The sequence below is a fragment of the Rattus norvegicus genome, chromosome 17, assembly GCF_036323735.1.
Source record: "Rattus norvegicus strain BN/NHsdMcwi chromosome 17, GRCr8, whole genome shotgun sequence".
NCBI lineage: Eukaryota > Metazoa > Chordata > Mammalia > Rodentia > Muridae > Rattus > Rattus norvegicus.
Genome location: NC_086035.1, coordinates 48,630,345 through 48,648,564, shown reverse-complemented (window position 1 = coordinate 48,648,564; position 18,220 = coordinate 48,630,345). Strand labels below are relative to the sequence as shown.

The 18,220-nt window shown below is 42.2% G+C and overlaps 1 protein-coding gene across 18 annotated transcripts in view; it reads left to right on the top strand.

The window, feature by feature from the left end:
• Aoah (acyloxyacyl hydrolase) overlaps positions 1–18,220 on the top strand; it is a 241,350-nt gene that overhangs the window by 96,597 nt on the left and 126,533 nt on the right. For 15 of the 18 annotated variants that reach the window (XR_005495324.2, XR_005495320.2, XR_005495322.2 and 12 more), the window contains 6 exons: positions 3,719–3,789; positions 8,052–8,112; positions 9,191–9,261; positions 10,126–10,174; positions 12,913–12,961; positions 15,035–15,129. Coding sequence is in view for 12 of the 18 variants with exons in the window: in NM_001191940.2 (NP_001178869.1) it covers positions 3,719–3,789; positions 8,052–8,112; positions 9,191–9,261; positions 10,126–10,174; positions 12,913–12,961; positions 15,035–15,129 (396 nt within the window). In the remaining 6 variants the exon portion in view is untranslated. Of the gene's footprint in view, positions 1–3,718; positions 3,790–8,051; positions 8,113–9,190; positions 9,262–10,125; positions 10,175–12,912; positions 12,962–13,032; positions 13,061–15,034; positions 15,130–18,220 lie in introns of those variants that run through there. The other 3 variants (XM_063276695.1, XM_063276694.1, XM_039096023.2) reach the window with 2 other exon arrangements.

The following is an 18,220-nucleotide window of genomic DNA, read 5'->3' as shown; positions in this document are numbered from 1 at the left end:
AAAAAAAAATCTATTAAATGTTTCAACAATTAAGAAAACATCTCAGAGGGTTGGGGATTTAGCTCAGTGGTAGAGCACTTGCCTAGCAAGTGCAAGGCCCTGGGTTCAGTTCTCAGCTCCGGAAAAAAAAAAAAAAGAAAAAAAGAAAAAAGAAAACATCCCTGAAGCTTCTCCCTGAGTATTTCCACTCTAGTTTAAAATTATCAAAGAAAAAAGTGTGAGTGCCTTTGAGTGTCTATTCAGGGGAGAGTGGCTGTAATTGATTCTACATGATGGTTAGTGGAATTACAGACCTACTAGCCACGACCCAGAGAGCAATGTGCAACATTTCATCTTCGCAGCCTTCTCCTGTGCAAGGAGGGGCAGGAGGGAGCAGGAGATATGGCTCAGAGGTTAAGAGCAGGTACTGCTCTTGCAGAGGACTGTAACATGGTTCCCAGCATCCCTGTCAGACAGCTTAAAATCTCCTGTACCTCCAGCTCCAGGGATTCTAACAACCTCCTTCGGCCTGTGAGGACATTGCACTCTCAAGTACAAACCCATACATAGACATGCATAGAAAGACAAAGCTAAAAACAAAAGGATTAATCTTTAGTAAAGGAGTTATCTTTTTAAAATTTTGGACTGGAGAAAAGTGTTTCACTGTCAAAGGAATCAAAAGCTTCAGAAAAGGTGTGGATCTCAGGGAAGCCCATGGAGGTCCCTCTGGAGCTTTTCATATATGTAAAAGAGAACATATATGTCAATTGTTTAGAATACCTGCTGTGGATATCTTGTTTAATTCCCACCCAAACAAACTAGATAGAGCTTTTCTCCTCGGTCTCATTCTAGAGAAGGCTGAGACACAATCATTTTCTCTATGTAGCTAGTGCATGAGCAATGCATTACATAAATCCAGAAATAGCTCTTTTTACATCCAATCACATCTGACCAGGCCTCCTCAGTGCTGAACATGAGCAGCACCTTTGTATTGGTCTCTGTGGATGTGAAATTATACTGGGGACAGCCTGTGCAGCTGTACACAAAACAATAAGCAGAGGCCTTTCTGGCCTAGTCACCTGGGAAGCTAACAAACGCCTCTGTTCAAATGTGTTCAATACCCAGCCCAGAACAATTAAATCCAGGTAATACAAAACACACAAAGTCAAAAAAAACATTTGCCGTATGAGAAGTCAATTTCAGGTTAGCTGTGCATAGAAAAATGGTTGAATTTCTCTCTCTCTCTCTCTCTCTCTCTCTCTCTCTCTCTCACACACACACACACACACACACACACACACACACACACAGAGAGAGAGAGAGAGAGAGAGAGAGAGTGACCTTTCATCCTTTCATTGATGCCGTTCACCCCTATGTATTTCATTCAAGCCCCATTTGCTGCTCTGCATCACTTACCCTCTCTCTGATGAGGGAAGCTGGTTAGATTGCACTGTCCCCAGGGATTGCCTAGATTCTACACCTTCCTTTCAGACAGGTTTGAACACAGCCAAATGCAGAATTTTAAATCCATTTCTGCATTACTAACAGCCCTCCTGTCTCACATTGAAAGGAGGAGTCTGGCAGATGTGTGAGAAAAAAACGTCTGCAGTGTGGCTCACATGTGCATCTTGGTTTATCTTTGCAAGCATATTGTCTGCAGTTGGGAAGGTGGCCTGGGGCCAACTGTCTATCTCTTATGTGATACAAAAAAATCAAATAAGAACAACCCAGTCTGGACAGCAGAAGCAGAAGGACTCTGGACACTGCAGACTTCCTGACTCCACTGTCTGCTGGATGAACATCAAAGGCAGCTGCAGCCTTCCAGCTGCATTCTGACAATGAACAGTTGTGCAATTATAAAATTTCATTCTACTGTACCTCTTTGTAGTAATTATAAGATTTTGCATAATTTTTAAGGGTTGGTTTTCATCAACGTTGAACTACACATTGTCATTAGAATAATTAGACAGGCTTTCAGAGTAAAGTGAATACTAAGAGAAGGAGTGCCAACATTTGAATGCACCTGACTTAAGGCTCAGAATATGTCTATGCTTCCAAAATGTCACCAATGTTTTGTATAAGGCCATGCCGGTGCTTGCTTTATTGCGGGTCTATAGTTCTGATCTCCATCATATCCTCCATCTTTGACTTTAAACTTCTAAAGCATCCCTTCTTCCACTTCTACTGCCTTGCGCTCCTTTCATATCAATATGGTTTCTAACTGGTATAGTTTTGTTCTTCACCTCCAGCTCAGGATAGGGGTCACTTGGCACAGTCTAGAGACTGATTTGTGCCGCTGGCATCTAACAAGCAGAAGCTGTCACATGGTATACAAGGCAGCCTATGGCTAGGAAGCACAGACTTGCATCTCCAACGAGCTTTCCCCCTTCTTGCTCCTCAAGGCAACCCATCCCTAGGTATCCTTTTGAGATACAAATATAGTCCTCTGCCTGACCATTTTGAGGATTCTTCACTGTCCTCAGAGTGATAGAAAAATGCCTCCTAAGTTGTTATAATGCCTTATTTCTTGCATTGTTCGTGGACTTCTGTGGATCCCAATGCTCCAGCAACACTGAAATGTTTTATCATCCCCTAACATGACAAGACTTCACATATGTTCTAAGCATGGGGTGGCATGCTCCCTGAGTAGGGATTGAGACTTATTCAGCTTTGGTGTACACATCAAAGATCTTGTTGAAATACAGACTATCTTGCGATATGTGTTGGGAAGGGCTGTGCATTTTGCAGGGTTCCCAGGTGACACTGACACTATGACCATACCTTGAATGGCTAGGACCTGAAACAGTTTTCTTGAGACTTAGTGGGCAGCAGACTGACTCAGGAGAATGGACATGAAAATAATATTTAAAAAATGAGAAAGGACAGACTTCCAGGATTCATCCTGGAGTGTCCAATTCAGTACATTTTGGATGCATTTTTGCATTTCACATAGGCTATAGACTGTATCTTGAGTTATAAAGCCTCTTGCATGCCTGCCTTACTTCCTACCGTCCCCTTTCTGTCTAATTTCTAAGTCATTAGCACTCTGAAGGGTTTTTAAAGAGCTCTATTACTGCCTTCACTTTGGACCCCACAGATAATACTAAAAGCAGGGACCTCCATCAATCTGGTGAGCTGAAGACATCTTTGTGCCTTGAACAGACATGGGGGTTACTCATCAGGGTTACTCCTGTATTTCTAGAATGCTGGGAAGGTATCAGAAAGACCTATACAATACCTCATTTATATTCTGAAAAGTTTTTCTAGTTCTTTTTGGACAGAATTAAAATAGCATTACTGCCCACAAGTACACCTCATAGCTAACTGAGGGATTATAGGCTGGTGGAATCAACTATCTCTTCCTCTTTATCCTAGTAGGATAGAATTATTTTATTTGACAGTGTTCTCAAGCCTATTTTAAAAGCATTCCAGAAGAGAAATGCTTGAGTCAAAATGCTTTGAGTCAAAGAGGGCAAGACCCACTTGGGAAGAAATCTGAGGATGGCTATGAAAGTAGGAGCAGAAGGGGAAACTGGGTTTCAGTCACAGGAACTAGCACACACCACTGTATAGAAGGCAGAATGAATATGGGACATAGGAACAAGAGCAAGCACTACATCTGGATAAACAAAAGGGAAACAGATTCGGGTCCAGCCATAAGGACCACAGAGGGGTCTTTTGATGGGAACCATTCCTAGAGTTAACCAACTCTCTTTTTGTTGTCTTTTTACCTCCCCAGAAATATTCTAGAAGTGGTCATAATATTTGTTCGCTACCATTTTTCACCAAGATCTGCCAGAAAATTGAATTGTAAGTATACTGTTTCTGCTGTTCAGATAGGACATCTCCTTGTTTGTCCTTTTATATGGCGCCTAAACTAACGTTCATATTTAAAGGCATCTTCCTGAAATTAATCATGTTTCTTGCTCAAAACATGACTTGTGGAGAAACTAAAAGACAAGCCTGCTTTGAATAACTTTGGAAATGTATCACAGGCCATCTCAGCCCCAGCAAGCAGAAGCCCAGTGAGGCTTTCAGGCAACCACTGACATGCAGAAAGAGCTCCTTCTTGCCACACAACATATGAATGAAGTAGGTTGCCAAATTCTTCCATACTTTCAAGGACTTTACCTGACTGGGATGGTGAGGGAACAAAGAAAACCAAGCATACAGAGAGACAGAAAGAAAAGCTGGGGTAGGGTTAACCTGGCTGTCTGATGGAGAAGCCTCAGGACAACTAATGCTTAGTGTGTTCATTATATAGAATTGAACAGAGGTGAGGCTATTGTATACAACTGAACAAAGAAGAGGGATTATTACATACAGTTAAACAAGGAGGTGGAGTATATAGCTAGATCAAGGTTTAGGTCATCTCTATAGGAGCATAGTCTGTAGGATAGTAGTCTTCAGGCAGTAAACATCAAGGTGGGGAAAAGGATGGTGGACATCTTCTGCACACACAATCAACATCTACAGATGGCCAGAGAAAGACTTTACTATGTTTCTGAGCCTTACCTCCGGGAGAAGGTTTTGCCACTTTCCCATGGGTCCTTTACTCAGCTGTACCATGTCAGCAGCATGCACTTACTGAGGACTTCTCTCACTCAGAGCTTCTTCGACGTCCCACAGTCAGCAATGGTCATCTCTGTAACCACAGAAGGACATTTCCAAAAATTCCGTAACCAGCCCAACACACACTCATGTCAACGCTGTTTCCCAGGCTGAGAGATGATGCTCAGTAGTTCATTATTCTAGCAAGCATAGAGGCCTTTGTTCAGTCTCCAGTGTTGTAAAAGACAAGAGTAAAACTATCCCAGCTTAGCTTCACCCTATATCTGGGCTTAAACTAAGCATCATAGAACGAATATCCCCAACAGTAAGACAAGTGGTGAGTTGAGGAGCAAAATAATCTAGCTTTCTCTTGATTTTCTGTGTCAGTGAATAGAGGGGACCACTCTTGGGAAAATAAACACCAGCCAAAGACCAACTCTTGAGGAGAGACTTCTGATGGGGCCCCATCCAGTCAACCTTTATCAGTTTCACTATCTGGCAACCAAGTCTTCTACACAGAAGCCTCTGGAGACATTCTATCTCTGAAACATAACACTAAGCCTTAAAGAAGTACTTCCCCTAGGCCATGAGAATCCAACCTTCTCACCCTCCCCAGGTGTGTTTCGTTCCCTGCATTCTTCATATTTGTTTTCAGAGATTTTATTTTCTTAAGCTAATTTAAAGGAATTGAGCCACTTAATGCCTTTGGACCTATTTTACTTTATCTAAAATCAAACTGTAAATTGAATCCTTACTACCTCAGAACCATCTACCATCCTTAAAAGCCAAATCCCTTGGCCCCAGTCCTATCAAGAAAGCACTACATTTTCTCAAACACTCTCCCGGTGAGTCAGTTTGTTCCCAAATATGTCCCCTGATTACCTATGTCCAATAATTTCAGGAGACAGAGCTAAAATACTGAATGTACAAATAATGCTTTAGTGAATGTGAGCCACTCATTTAGACCACAGAAACATCTTACCTAGCACCTGTCCTCTTGCCTTCCTGTGGAAGTTCTTGTGACTTTATTCCATTCTGATCCAGCTTACTGACACAGGAAGAGAAGAAGAGACAAGAGAATACTCATAGGTACAAGAGACAGGTTGGTGGTGTGCTCTGAGGGGCTGTATACGTTTCCTGTTGCTGCAGTAACAAAATGTCACAATGTAAACTCTCTCAGGCCTGGAAACTAAAAATTCAAAACCAAGGGCATTGGGGCTAGACTCCTCTGGCAGATACTGTGAGTTGTAATATTCCCCACCTCTTCCTGGATGCTGTGGTGTCCATCGATTCTCCTTCTTCACTTTTCAGTCTCGTTTTTCCCCTGGATGTTTGTTTTACCTCTTGGAAACTGTCAGTCACATTTGATAAAGGCTCATCCTACAGACCTCATATTAACCTGATTACATCTTCAAAGACCTATTTGGATTAAGTTCAGGTTCACAGCTATTGGGAGTTGAAGCTTTAACTCTTTAACTTACATTTTCGATAAACATACTTCAAGCCATGTTGAAAGCGCTCCAGAGCTCCCGCCATCCATCATCTCTTGAGCTTTGTGATGACTACATTTACTGAAGATCTCTAAGCCACTATTAGGATAGCCAGAGAAAAGGGGAAGCAGCTATGATTCTGACCTACATTTAGAGTCTCTTAAGAGTCAAAGCGCTACAAACTTTTTCTAGCTCATCTGCCAACAAGGGCCATGCAGCCAGCTGGCCTGAATCCCAGTAACTTCACCCCTTTCTGTGGATGGGGTTAGGTGCAAGGAGCCTCTGGTTATAAGAGGAAGGGAATGTCAGGCATGAAAGAAGCTTTGAAGCCGAAGTGCATCCAGCTCCCCAGGTGTCCAACCATTGCATCCTGCCCAGCTCAAGCTGATATGAGACCCCATCCCTTCTTTAATGGCATCATTGAAGTTTCCAATGATATCCAAATGACAACTCTATAATTGAACCACCATTGGATTTTTGAATTCAGGAGCATCTGGAACCATGACCCAACTTAAAAAGAAAATTATTCCTTTCTGGTAAAAAGGAAATAGCAAGTTTTAATCCTTTTTTAAACAAACTACTCAGTGATAATTTGTAGTACTATACCATAAAATATTTGGCGATTTACTGCTTACAATGTACACAGAAGTGCAGCCTTCTTTGTTCCTTAAACAACCTGTGGTTCAGAAATCACCATCATAACAAAATTGGCTGGTGCTTTCTATGCATCAAGAATGATTGTATATGTTGAAGCAGGCACTATTATTGATCCCTTTCAGACAGGTAAAGTTAGTCTCCAGAGGCCACAGATCTGGTACAGGATAAACCTGATGGTTGGATTCAGCTCTGCTCTCATTGTCCCTCAAGACTTCCAACCCTCTTCTTAAGGTGAATAGATTGTAGTTTTCGACTGCACTTGTCTTGAGTTCTATTCATTTGCCTCAAAGCTCTCAAATCTACTTAGATGCCCTTGATTTGGGAGACCATTTACAAAATCCAAGACAGTCCTCTGTTACTAAGTCTAAATTTTAGGTTCCAGGATCAGCCTCATCCTGGTCACTGGTTGCATTCTTCTTCTGTCCTAAATCTAATTCTTCTCCAAATGAGAGTTGTGCTGCCACTTTGAAGAAGGAAGTATTCCTCTTATAGCAAGGCACAAGGATGTCCTTCCTCTCAGAGTATCCATAGGTTTGATCTGATTTATGTTGGTCATTATGCCTATGTTCTTGGCTGCCCAGTCTCATCAGGAGTATCGTATGTTACCAGCTAATGCCCATGAAATATACAAGATTCTTAGAGGAAAGATTTCCTTGATGGAGTATGTTAAGGGCACAAAGACAGTTTAGAGATGTATTGAGGTTCTCTCTGTGAAGAATGCCATGTCCCTAAGAACTCTAATAGAGGAAAGTGGCTTGCTCACAGGTTCAGAGATTTGATGCACTGTTGTGTCAAGGAGAGTTCTGGAAAGCAGCCAGACATGGTGCTGGAGAAGTTAAGAGTTCTACATCTGGATCCACCAGCAACAGGAAGAGAGAAAGACACTGCACTTGGCTTGAGCATTTGAAACCCCAAAGTTCACCCCACCTGACACATTTCCTCCAGCAAGGCCACATTTCCTAAACTCTGACAAGTAGTGTTACTCCCTAATGATCCAGGATTCAAATCTCTGAGCCTATGGGGGACATTCCTATTCAAGTTGCCACAGTAGTGCCAGTTCACTGAATAGACTCAAGGCGTAGACTCCTATTTCCTGGGTTCCAATAACATCAATATCCTATGTCCCCTACAACTCCAATTCATTTATTCTACCTCCCCAAATGACTCAAGTTAAACAATAGATAAAAACTGTCCTGTTGAATTAAGAACAGTGATTGGCCAAGTGCTGCAGATGCTCTCATATGCCCACAGACTCCGGGCTTTATTTTTAGATCAACTTCTGTCACATAAACAGCCTGCCTCTGAATGTGCTTATTTTCACAAACATCATTTCTTTTTTCCTTAGCTCACCAGGTGTTTTGTTTTCCTTTCTAGATCTATGAAGAAAGCTGTGCCATTCAAGGATGGAGATTCAGACAAATACAGTGTTTTCCCAGTGAGTATTGCTGTGAATGAACAGCTGTTCACTACACACTTTAATTCATCTATAAACTTCTCTCCTTTAATAAGACAAGACTGAACTTTGCTTATGAACACACATCAGTTCACAATTGTAAGGGTTTTTTTTTACTTCATAAAGTCATCAGTCATCAGAGTAAACCATACACCTAGTTCTGTTCCCTGCTCTTCCCAGCCCAGCTACAGTTCTCTCTAGGACTATCATTTTGTAAAAGGGTCATGGACTTTTATTTTGAAAATTCATAAGCCAGCTTGAGCTTACTCATTAAAGTATGTGCATGTGTGGGTTTTGTTCAAAGTTGTTACAATGACAATGAGGTTTCTGGGAACACAAACAAACAGGTGTCCTGCCTGGAATTCCCCAAAGGATGAGAAACCTCAAGAAGGAACATTATATGATAAAATAGATTTGATCTGATTTATGTTGGCCATCATGCCTGTTTATTTGCTGGTTGTTTGAAGCTATTCAACAACATAGGAATCTAAATGGATGGCTGTTGGCATAGATTATTCTTAAATTAACCAACAAAAGATTTAGTACTGGCAAAATAGTTAAATTATTTTATACCCTGAGAGCCTGGTGGTTAGTAGAACAACTTAGGAATGTATTCTAAGAGTATACATAAACACAAACACAAACACACACACACACACACACACACAACACAGAGAGAGAGAGAGAGAAACAGAGACAGAGACAGAGACAGAGAGATATACACACATATACACACGAACACACACACATACATATGTATACATAAGTACATATACATGCATACACCGTAACACCTCCATACAGGCACACAGCCAATGTCACCCCTAAACATACATTCATTTAAACATATACTCCTACCTTTTTGTGGGGTTGGTATCATGTTACATTTTCCCTCAGACACCTCATCTTGTACTAATCATAATTTCTCTACCCATCTTCAATATTTGAGTTATAAATTGCACATGTCAGTATCTCTTACACAACCCTGATTAACCTAACCGTCACTATGGGCAGCATCAAAGCAGGCTAAGCCCATCCTGTATGTGTTCTTCAATTTCAGACTCTGCGAGGCTACCACTGGCGAGGGCGGGACTGTAATGACAAAGACAAGACAGTGTACCCGGGCAGAAGGTAACTCTTACTGGAATGAGACCCAATGGCTTTCCCCAACCTGGGGAACCCCAGTTGCTAGAGAAGGGTCTTGCATTCATTCATGCACACAGCTGTTTGTCCAAATATGCTTACCATAACCCTGATACTTACAAAGCACACTGGGTAATGTTAGGCACTAAACAAAAGTTGTCTCTTCTAGTGGGAGAAACAGGTTATACAAAAAGGATTATAGACACTGACACAAACCCCAAGTGAATTCTTCCAGTCAGGCCCCGGAGTTATGTCCTGTCCTTTTAGAGCAAGGTGTGGACTCCATGTAATGTGACACATATCCTGCTTGAGTCCTATCTTGATGGCCAATAAGCATAGGCTCACAATGACCAAAGCTGTGCCACCCATTGCTGACACTAATCCCAGTGTTTAAGAACTGTAAGCTGATGGGTGCGTCACAGCTCACAGCTCACAGCAGTATTGGTAGCTTCACCTTGCTAAAGAAAATAGTCTGCAGATTTATTTCTTATGCTCACCACTTCACAACTATATCGTTCACAGGAACACTCAGTCTTTGAAAAGACCAGCTTTAAGACTAGGTTTCCGGTTGGGGATTTAGCTCAGCGGAAGAGCGCTTGTCTAGCGAGCGCAAGGCCCTGGGTTCTGTCCCCAGCTCCGAAAAAAAGAAAAAAAAAAAGAAAGGCTAGGTTTCCACAAATCAAGAACACAGAGGCTAAGAGGAGGCTTTTGTATGTCACAGCTCATTTAGGGTGCTCTTGAAGAACACTGTTATCTTACAGTGCCATTTCATCTTCCAGTGACACTCTATTCATGGGACATTCACTGAGCATTCTGTATATGCCAAAAATCAATGCTGATGCTTTTTTGTAGGCCAGACAACTGGGATATCCATCAGGATTCCAACTGTAATGGCATCTGGGTAAGCAATGATTTAAAACTGAACACTATGTCTTACTTTCTGCCCTCCCCATATATATTTTCTAGGGCCATGTCAGGAAGATGAGAGCCTATAGGAACTGTTCTTTGCTACTTTCATGAGAGATAGAGACTTTCTGACACACAGGAAGAGCATCAGTGGTGATGTCAATCTCCCTCAGTCACAGTCCATCTAAGCCGCACGATGGTAGCCCCCATCGAATGCCTCCATTCTGTTTGAGCAGTGTGATAGAAATGTAATTAGCAGTCTTACAGCACACACACAGCTGTTGGAGCCATTTTGTTACAGCCATTTGTTTTCTTTCATAAGCCTGTCACAGAGCATGGGAATTACCCTGCATACACCATTCACTCCCCAAAGCTTCTGATTCTGCTGCCCAGTTCTCTACACATAATGGGCTTGTAGCTTTCAAGAAGAGAAAGGGGGAAAAGGAGAAAGACGACCTTATGCTTGCCTGTGGGCAGCAATGACTGCAGATGCATATGCTACAGTCATCTTAAATTTACATGATTTGAGGATCCTTTTGGAGAAAAAAGAAACCAATTTACAAATACAAATTCAAGTATGAAAGTAGATAATTACTTAGAAACATGATAGAAATCCTTACAAATCACCAGAGTCTTGGAAATTCAAGTTAGTTCCATTTGAGGTCATTTTTCTCACAAGCCTAAACTGCTTATATGGGTATATAGCCTATTAATGACAGCATGACCTCTCTGCTCTTCCTAGAACACTGGTTCTCAACCTTCTGAATGCTGAGACCCTTTCACTCAGTTTCTCATGCTGTGGTGACCCCAGACCATAAAATTAATTTGTTGCTACATCATCACTGTAATTTTGCTACTGTTATATTGCTCATAACATAAATATTTGATACACGGGGTATCTGATATGCCATCTCAAGGGGGTCATGACCATGGGTTGAGAACCAATGATCTAGAATGTTCTCAGCCAGTCCCATCACTCTCACAGGTAGGAGTAAACAAGGAGTATTGAAGATAAAGATTCCTGCCTTTGAAGGAAAGTGTTGCTTCATTCTTCTGCTTAGACAAAGATACGAAACTTCCCATAAGCATTGTTCTCTCACAAGAACACCAGTGGCCCAGGCTTGCACCAGCAATCTCCTCCAGTGTGCATCAGGGTCTGTGGATTCTGGGATATAGATAGCATGGCAGATAACTGTACCTACATCCAACACTCTACCCTCAGTCATGCTACCTTTTTATGAGATAGAATATCAGCACTAGAGCTTTACAGTATAGAGGACCCAAGGTAGCTCTTTTTGGGATAAACCTGAACTTCATTGTCTTACCTCAGGACAAAGGATTAGTATGTGAGAATGCTTTCTTTGTCTCTACTCTTTGTCACATAGTATGCCATCTCCATAAAGAGATGGCCAAGCAAAGACAGGAGGCAACAAGCTCATTATTCCTAATTAGAGAGAGACATGATCTTCAGATCTTCACACCTGTCCCTTTCTGCAGACAGGTCTCAGGGTCACAAAGTCTGGAACAAGGAGACTGTAGCCATCAAGGCTAGTCTTTATTTCACAGTAGCCACTGGTTCCAATGTTGACTGTGGTATGTGTACATACCTGATTTGCTGTGTGTGTGTGTGTGTGTGTGTGTGTGTGTGTGTACATGTGGTATGTGTGTGAATGAATGTATGTGTATGTTAACATGTGAGTGTGAATGTGTATGAGTATGTGTGTATGTGAATGTGTGTGTGTGTCTTCATGAATGTGTGTAAGTGAATGTGAGTGGTATGTGAGTGTATGTGAGTGCATGTGTGTGGTATATGACTGTGTGGAAATCTGTGTGTGGTATTTGTGAATATGTGTGTACAAGTGTTGAGGGTGGCTCTTGTCATTAGTTAAGAACAGGAGGCACAGGGCAAACAAAGCTTGGTACTTCCATTTCCTTCTGGACTTCCCAGAACAATGCTTCCATATGTAGATGGAGCTTTCAAGACCAGGAACAAGAACTTACTGTTTCTATCCTATCCTGGCCACCATGCAGTTCTGTCTTAAAAGACTACCAATGTCTCTTCCAGGAGACAGGTGCTCCACTGACTGTCTCACTTCACTTTGGATGTTTGATTGTGATGACTTAGTCCCACTCATGACTAACTTGACCTTCTTGGCTTTCTTAACTCCTGGAGTTGCTAATGTTTGAGTTCAACATATCATCTTATAAACTGTAGGGTATTTTGCAGATTCATATGCTGCTGTTCACAAGGTATCAAGAGTATGTCATTCCATTCTGACAACCACAGTGTCTCCACTCTTCTTTAATGTCCCCTGGGATGAGTATGGGGTGAAAGGGTGAAGTGATTGAAAATTAGTGTTCCCAAGATATCTGAACACTTTGATCTCTAGCTTAGATGGTAGAACATACCCTTGACTATGTCCTCAAGACTCAGGCAGCCTTCAGTGCTTCAAGAAGAGTCACTAATGACCAGCTTTTCTTCTAAATGGTTGGCCCAGATTGCTTGAAGCAGTGGGGTCTCATTTTCTGTTATTTTTCTGTACTATCCCCAATTTCTCTTAAACCCAGCTCATTACATAGAGAATTGCTGTGCTGGATTAGGGGCCCAAAAGGCTTCAATGGGTTTTAAATATTGATTTGTTTTTGCATGTTAAATTCAATTGGGAAGGATTTAGTGTATGTGTCTCATACATTTAAAACCACATTGCTAATCTCTTCATTTCTCTTTTAAAGGGTATTGATCCAAAAGATGGAATTCCATATGAGAAGAAATTCTGTGAAGGTATAAACTACAAGTCAGCGTTTTACTACAGTAGATGCTTCTTTTCTAGTTGTGTCAAACGAAAAAAGAAATACATATCCTTATGCAACAGTGTCTGAGGTTAGTAGCGACTTTAAAGTACCTAATTTATATTAGTTTTCATAACTGACCAGAAAAAGACAGGAATAGAAGAGAAGGCAGATCTAGAAGATGAAGAATGTAATTTGTTTAATTGGCTCTTTGACTTGGGGACTGGAAACCTTAATGACAACATTAGGCAAGACTGCAGGGTGGAAGACAGAGTAATCAAAATCTGGGACCTTTCCAAATAATGATACAGGAAGTAATATTTAATCATTTGCATGTCCTTTTCAACATACATCAAGGTTAGTCACCCTATACTGGGGAGACAGTCTCTAAAGATGAATATCTGAATGACCTAAGAGAGAAACCAAGTTCCAGCCTGCAGATTCTTCCAGAAATAATAAAGCAAAAACTTCCTGCTATAAAAGCCCAAATGCCTGGGCATCTGAGCCACCAGTCTGAAAAACCACTCCAGAGGGTAAACAAAAAGCTAAGGCATTCTCCACATGCTGTCCCTTTTATGTTATTCGATACTTTCCCCCTTCCTTGAAGATGCTTTTTTGGTCAAGCACTCATTCAACAGGTATTACCTGGATAACTACTCTAATTTTATCCCAAGGGCTACACTTGATCAAAGTACAATTGACAAAGATCAACCTAAAACCTAATTGTTTCTAAGTTCTCAGGGTGCAAAGCAAAGGATAGGAAATTGAAATTTGCATAATTATACAAATTAGAAATATTTGTTGAGTGAGAAAAAAATAAGTTTATAAACAAGCCTGGTGACAGAAGTCTATAATCTCATATACTCAAAAGTATGAGGCAGAAGATTCAAGTCCTATATGGGCTACAGGGTGATTTCAGACTGCTCTGAGGATGTTAATGAGACCCTGTCTCAAACACTGAAAGCAAAAAGATGACTGGGATTGTAGCCTAGTGAGTGCTAGAGCATTTGCTTATCATGCACTGGGTCCTAAGTTTAATCCTCAGTACTATAAGAAGCAAAAAGGGAGATAAAGTTGAATAAATCTAGAATTTGGGGAGTGGCTCTGTGGTAAAACACTAGTTTAGTATGCATGAGGTCCAAGGTTCAATCTCCAGGACTGCAATAACAACAAAAATAGTAATAAATAAGTCCAGACTTAGATGAAACTCTAAACCTTCTGGGCTAGTGAGCCTAGGAAGGAAGAATCCCAAATCTCTACCTCATCTTCCCCTATGTCCTAGACTCTTTTACTCGCCATCTTATGATCCAGGGGCGGCTAGCTTCCTTAGAAGCCAAGACTAGGGAGCCACTACAGCAAGGCTCTGCCATCTTCTGCCTCAATCCAGTGGTTTGGGGATAGAGGAAAGAGATTTATCTGACTGTGGATGATTTGATTTTTCTAGGCATTTAAGTGGTTAGAAGGGTGTACCCACCAGTAAGTGATTTGTGTAGACTCATCTCAGAATCTGACTAAGTGATTCTGACATCCAGACATGCAGGCTGCGCAGAGACCTTTCTATCTCCTTCTCTCTATTAATCAGCCAGAATTGTCCATTCAGAGCCTTTTGTGTATGTGAATTTAAAGACTTTAAGAGACCATCACATCTTTAGACTATCAAAATTGCTCCATGAGGTCATTAGCTTTTAAAGAGAATCGCCATGTTCACTAAGAAAGCCATTTCCAGAACCAAAATGTAAGGCGTATTTCTGAGCTCAGATCAAGCCTGATTCATGTGTCCATCCATCATTCACTCTGGATGTTGGGCAGCAGTTGCTGTTATGCTGAGCCAGGAAGCACACCTATGTTTGTGCAGCTTAGCTAGCAGTTCCAATAGCTGAGAAATTCCATCTGCCTCCTAAATGCTCCCCTCACACTCTCCAACACATGAAAAGTGACACTGTATCACTGTTGGGATGTACTGTGCATTCGATACATACCACGCTATCTGCTCACATAGTTACTCATTCTGGAGGCTGCCCACTGCTTGAGTACATAAACAATGTAAATGAATTGTGTTTCTTAGGTTCACAGCCCAAGGGAATCATTTTGCTGGGAGACTCAGCTGGGGCTCATTTTCACATCCCCCCTGAATGGCTGACAGCTTCGCAGATGTCTGTGGTAAGTAATTTTGGAAGTACCCATTCTGGATGTGCTGGCCTTTGCTTTTGTTCTCTGTGTTCTCAATGTGAAACCAGCTCCAAACAGGTGCAAATTTCCCTTTGCAAAATCACTACTGCTACTATAATAGTAGTGGGGGTGGGAGGGCATCTCCACTGTCAGTTCCAGGCAAGTGAAGGCGAAGGGTTTCTCCTCCTTACCTTACCAGCCTCAACCCAGCTCACATCAGAAAAACAGTAAAGATGGCAGTCAAGCCTAGCTGGTATGCAGAAGGAAAACAGTTGTGTGTTAGATTCTCCTGGAAGTCAGGAGCATGGGAAGTCTTTCCACCTTGAACGCTGTCTATAAGCAAGATACAGCTGGGCAAAGCAGGCTACCTGGGCTCCTGGTAGCCACTCCTGTGCTCCATGGGAGAGCATCAGTAACAGAGAAACCTCCACTCTTTCCTGAAGAACAGAAAGATCATAAAAGGTCTTTTTGAAAGTACAAAACATGATGAAACAGTAATCATAAATGATAGACTCACAGACAACAGGGAGAGGAGGAAGACACCAACAATCACTGACCCTATCAAACACTGGGCAGTGTGAGAGGGGTCTTCATGTGTTAGATGATCAGATCAGGAATACAGGCAACCACCCATCTCTGCAAGTTCTACACACACAGAATCAGCCAACTATAGATAGAAGCTGTAAGCAGGTTATGCTGACAGCATTTGTAATGGACATGCACAGACTTTTTCTTGTCATTATTTCTTGAACAATATAGCACGTTAACTATTGACATAGCGCTCATATTATATTTGGCATTATAAGTAATCCAGAGGTATTTAAATGTGTTGAGAGGGAGTATGGGTCATATGCAAACACTGTTCTGTTTTATATAAGAGGCTTAAGCATCTAAAAAAATTGGTATTCAAAGTACTCAGAAACCATTCCTCACAAATGCCAAGGGCTAAAATATGGTGTGAAATAGGATGACAGTGGATTGTTCTTGGGTTATCACCTGAGCAGACACCTGCCAACTTATCAGGAGGGCCATTATCTTCCCCCAGTTGAACTGTGCAAGCACCAGGACTTATGTGACAAAGGATAAGACCAAGAGGGCAGAGAAAGGCAGTCTGAAGGTGCCAAACAAAGGGCAGATTTGTCAGCTTCCTAAGGTGGGAGTTGTCATGAGAGAATGTGCCAACACCTGTACTGGATCCATCTACAAAATAAAGGTAGAGATACTTTTTAGAAAAATGAAAAATAGAGATGTGCATAATAGTATAAATCCATTGTCTAATCATTTGTGGAAAGCATCAGAAATTAAAGACAAGCCTTAGGTACATATTGAGTTTCTGTGCCTGCCTCTGGGAACATACCCAAATACCCCCAACAAGGTGGTCACAAATATTCAGTAATGTAGCACAGTACCTGGAACTGAACCTGCTCATTGCAGACTCTGCTTCCCCCTCCTGAGTCAGGCAGGCAGCAGCATCTAATGCCACCGAGTGAGAGGAAGCCTGCTCTCACTGCTCCCCTCTGAGCAAGGTGCCACACTCTATCAGTTTTTTCAATATTTTGATTTAATATTAAAATTCTGTGGCATCTGGTCATCCCGAGTTGAAAAGTTGACTATAATAAATAAGAGATCAGGACCACTGAAGTAAAAACATTTGCTTTATTGGAACAATTGGTGCTGGCTAACTGACCCTGAGTAATTATGTGATTAAAAAGAGAACAGCATCATTCAGGGTCATAAATCTTGGATGATTCCCTCAAGGTCAGCACTCAGAAGCTACAGTCCCTAGGGGACCAAAGCTGCATGCCATGCTGGCCCCAAACTTGGTTGTATAAAAGTCACCCAAGTGGGGAAGTCCCACACCCGCGGATCCTGGCCCGCAGCAGCTCTCTGCTCCCAGACCCGGTGAGAGAGAGACCCAACCGCCTGGTCACGTGGGCACTCCTGAGGCTGCAGAGCGGAAGAGACCACCAACACTGCTCACCCCTGCCCACATCGCTGGCCCAAGAGGAAACTGTATAAGGCCTCTGGGCTCCCGTGGGGGAGGGCCCAGGAGCGGCAGGACCCCTGCCTGAGACACCCCAGAACCTGATAGAAACAGACCGGATAAACAGTTCTCTGCACCCAAATCCCGTGGGAGGGAGAGCTAAACCTTCAGAGAGGCAGACAAGCCTGGGAAACCAGAAGAGACTGCTCCCTGCACACACATCTCGGACGCCAGAGGAAAAAGCCAAAGACCATCTGGAACCCTGGTGCACTGAAGCTCCCGGAAGGGGCGGCACAGGTCTTCCTGGTTGCTGCCTCTGCAGAGAGCCCGTGGGCAGCAGCCCATGAGCGAACCTGAGCCTCGGGACCACAGGTAAGACCAAATTTTCTGCTGCAAGAAAACTCAAGACACAGGCCCAAAGGAAGAGCTGAAGACCTGTAGAGAGGAAAAACTACACGCCCGAAAGCAGAACACTCTGTCCCCATAACTGACTGAAAGAGAGGAAAACAGGTCTACAGCACTCCTGACACACAGGCTTATAGGACAGTCTAGCCACTGTCAGAAATAGCAGAACAAAGTAACACTAGAGATAATCTGACGGCGAGAGGCAAGCGCAGGAACACAAGCAACAGAAACCAAGACTACATGGCACCATCGGAGCCCAATTCTCCCATCAAAACAAACATGGAATATCCAAACACACCAGAAAAGCAAGATCTAGTTCCAAAATCATTTTTGATCATGATGCTGGAGGACTTCAAGAAAGACGTGAAGAACTCCCTTAGAGAACAAGTAGAAGCCTACAGAGAGGAATCGCAAAAATGCCTGAAAGAATCACAAAAATCCCTGAAAGAATTCCAGGAAAACATAAATAAACAAGAAGAAGCCCATAGAGAGGAGACACAAAAATCCCTGAAAGAATTCCAGGAAAACACAATCAAACAGTTGAAGGAATTAAAAATGGAAATAGAAGCAATCAAGAAAGAACACATGGAAACAACCCTGAATATAGAAAACCAAAAGAAGAGACAAGGAGCTGTAGATACAAGCTTCACCAACAGAATACAAGAGATGGAAGAGAGAATCTCAGGAGCAGAA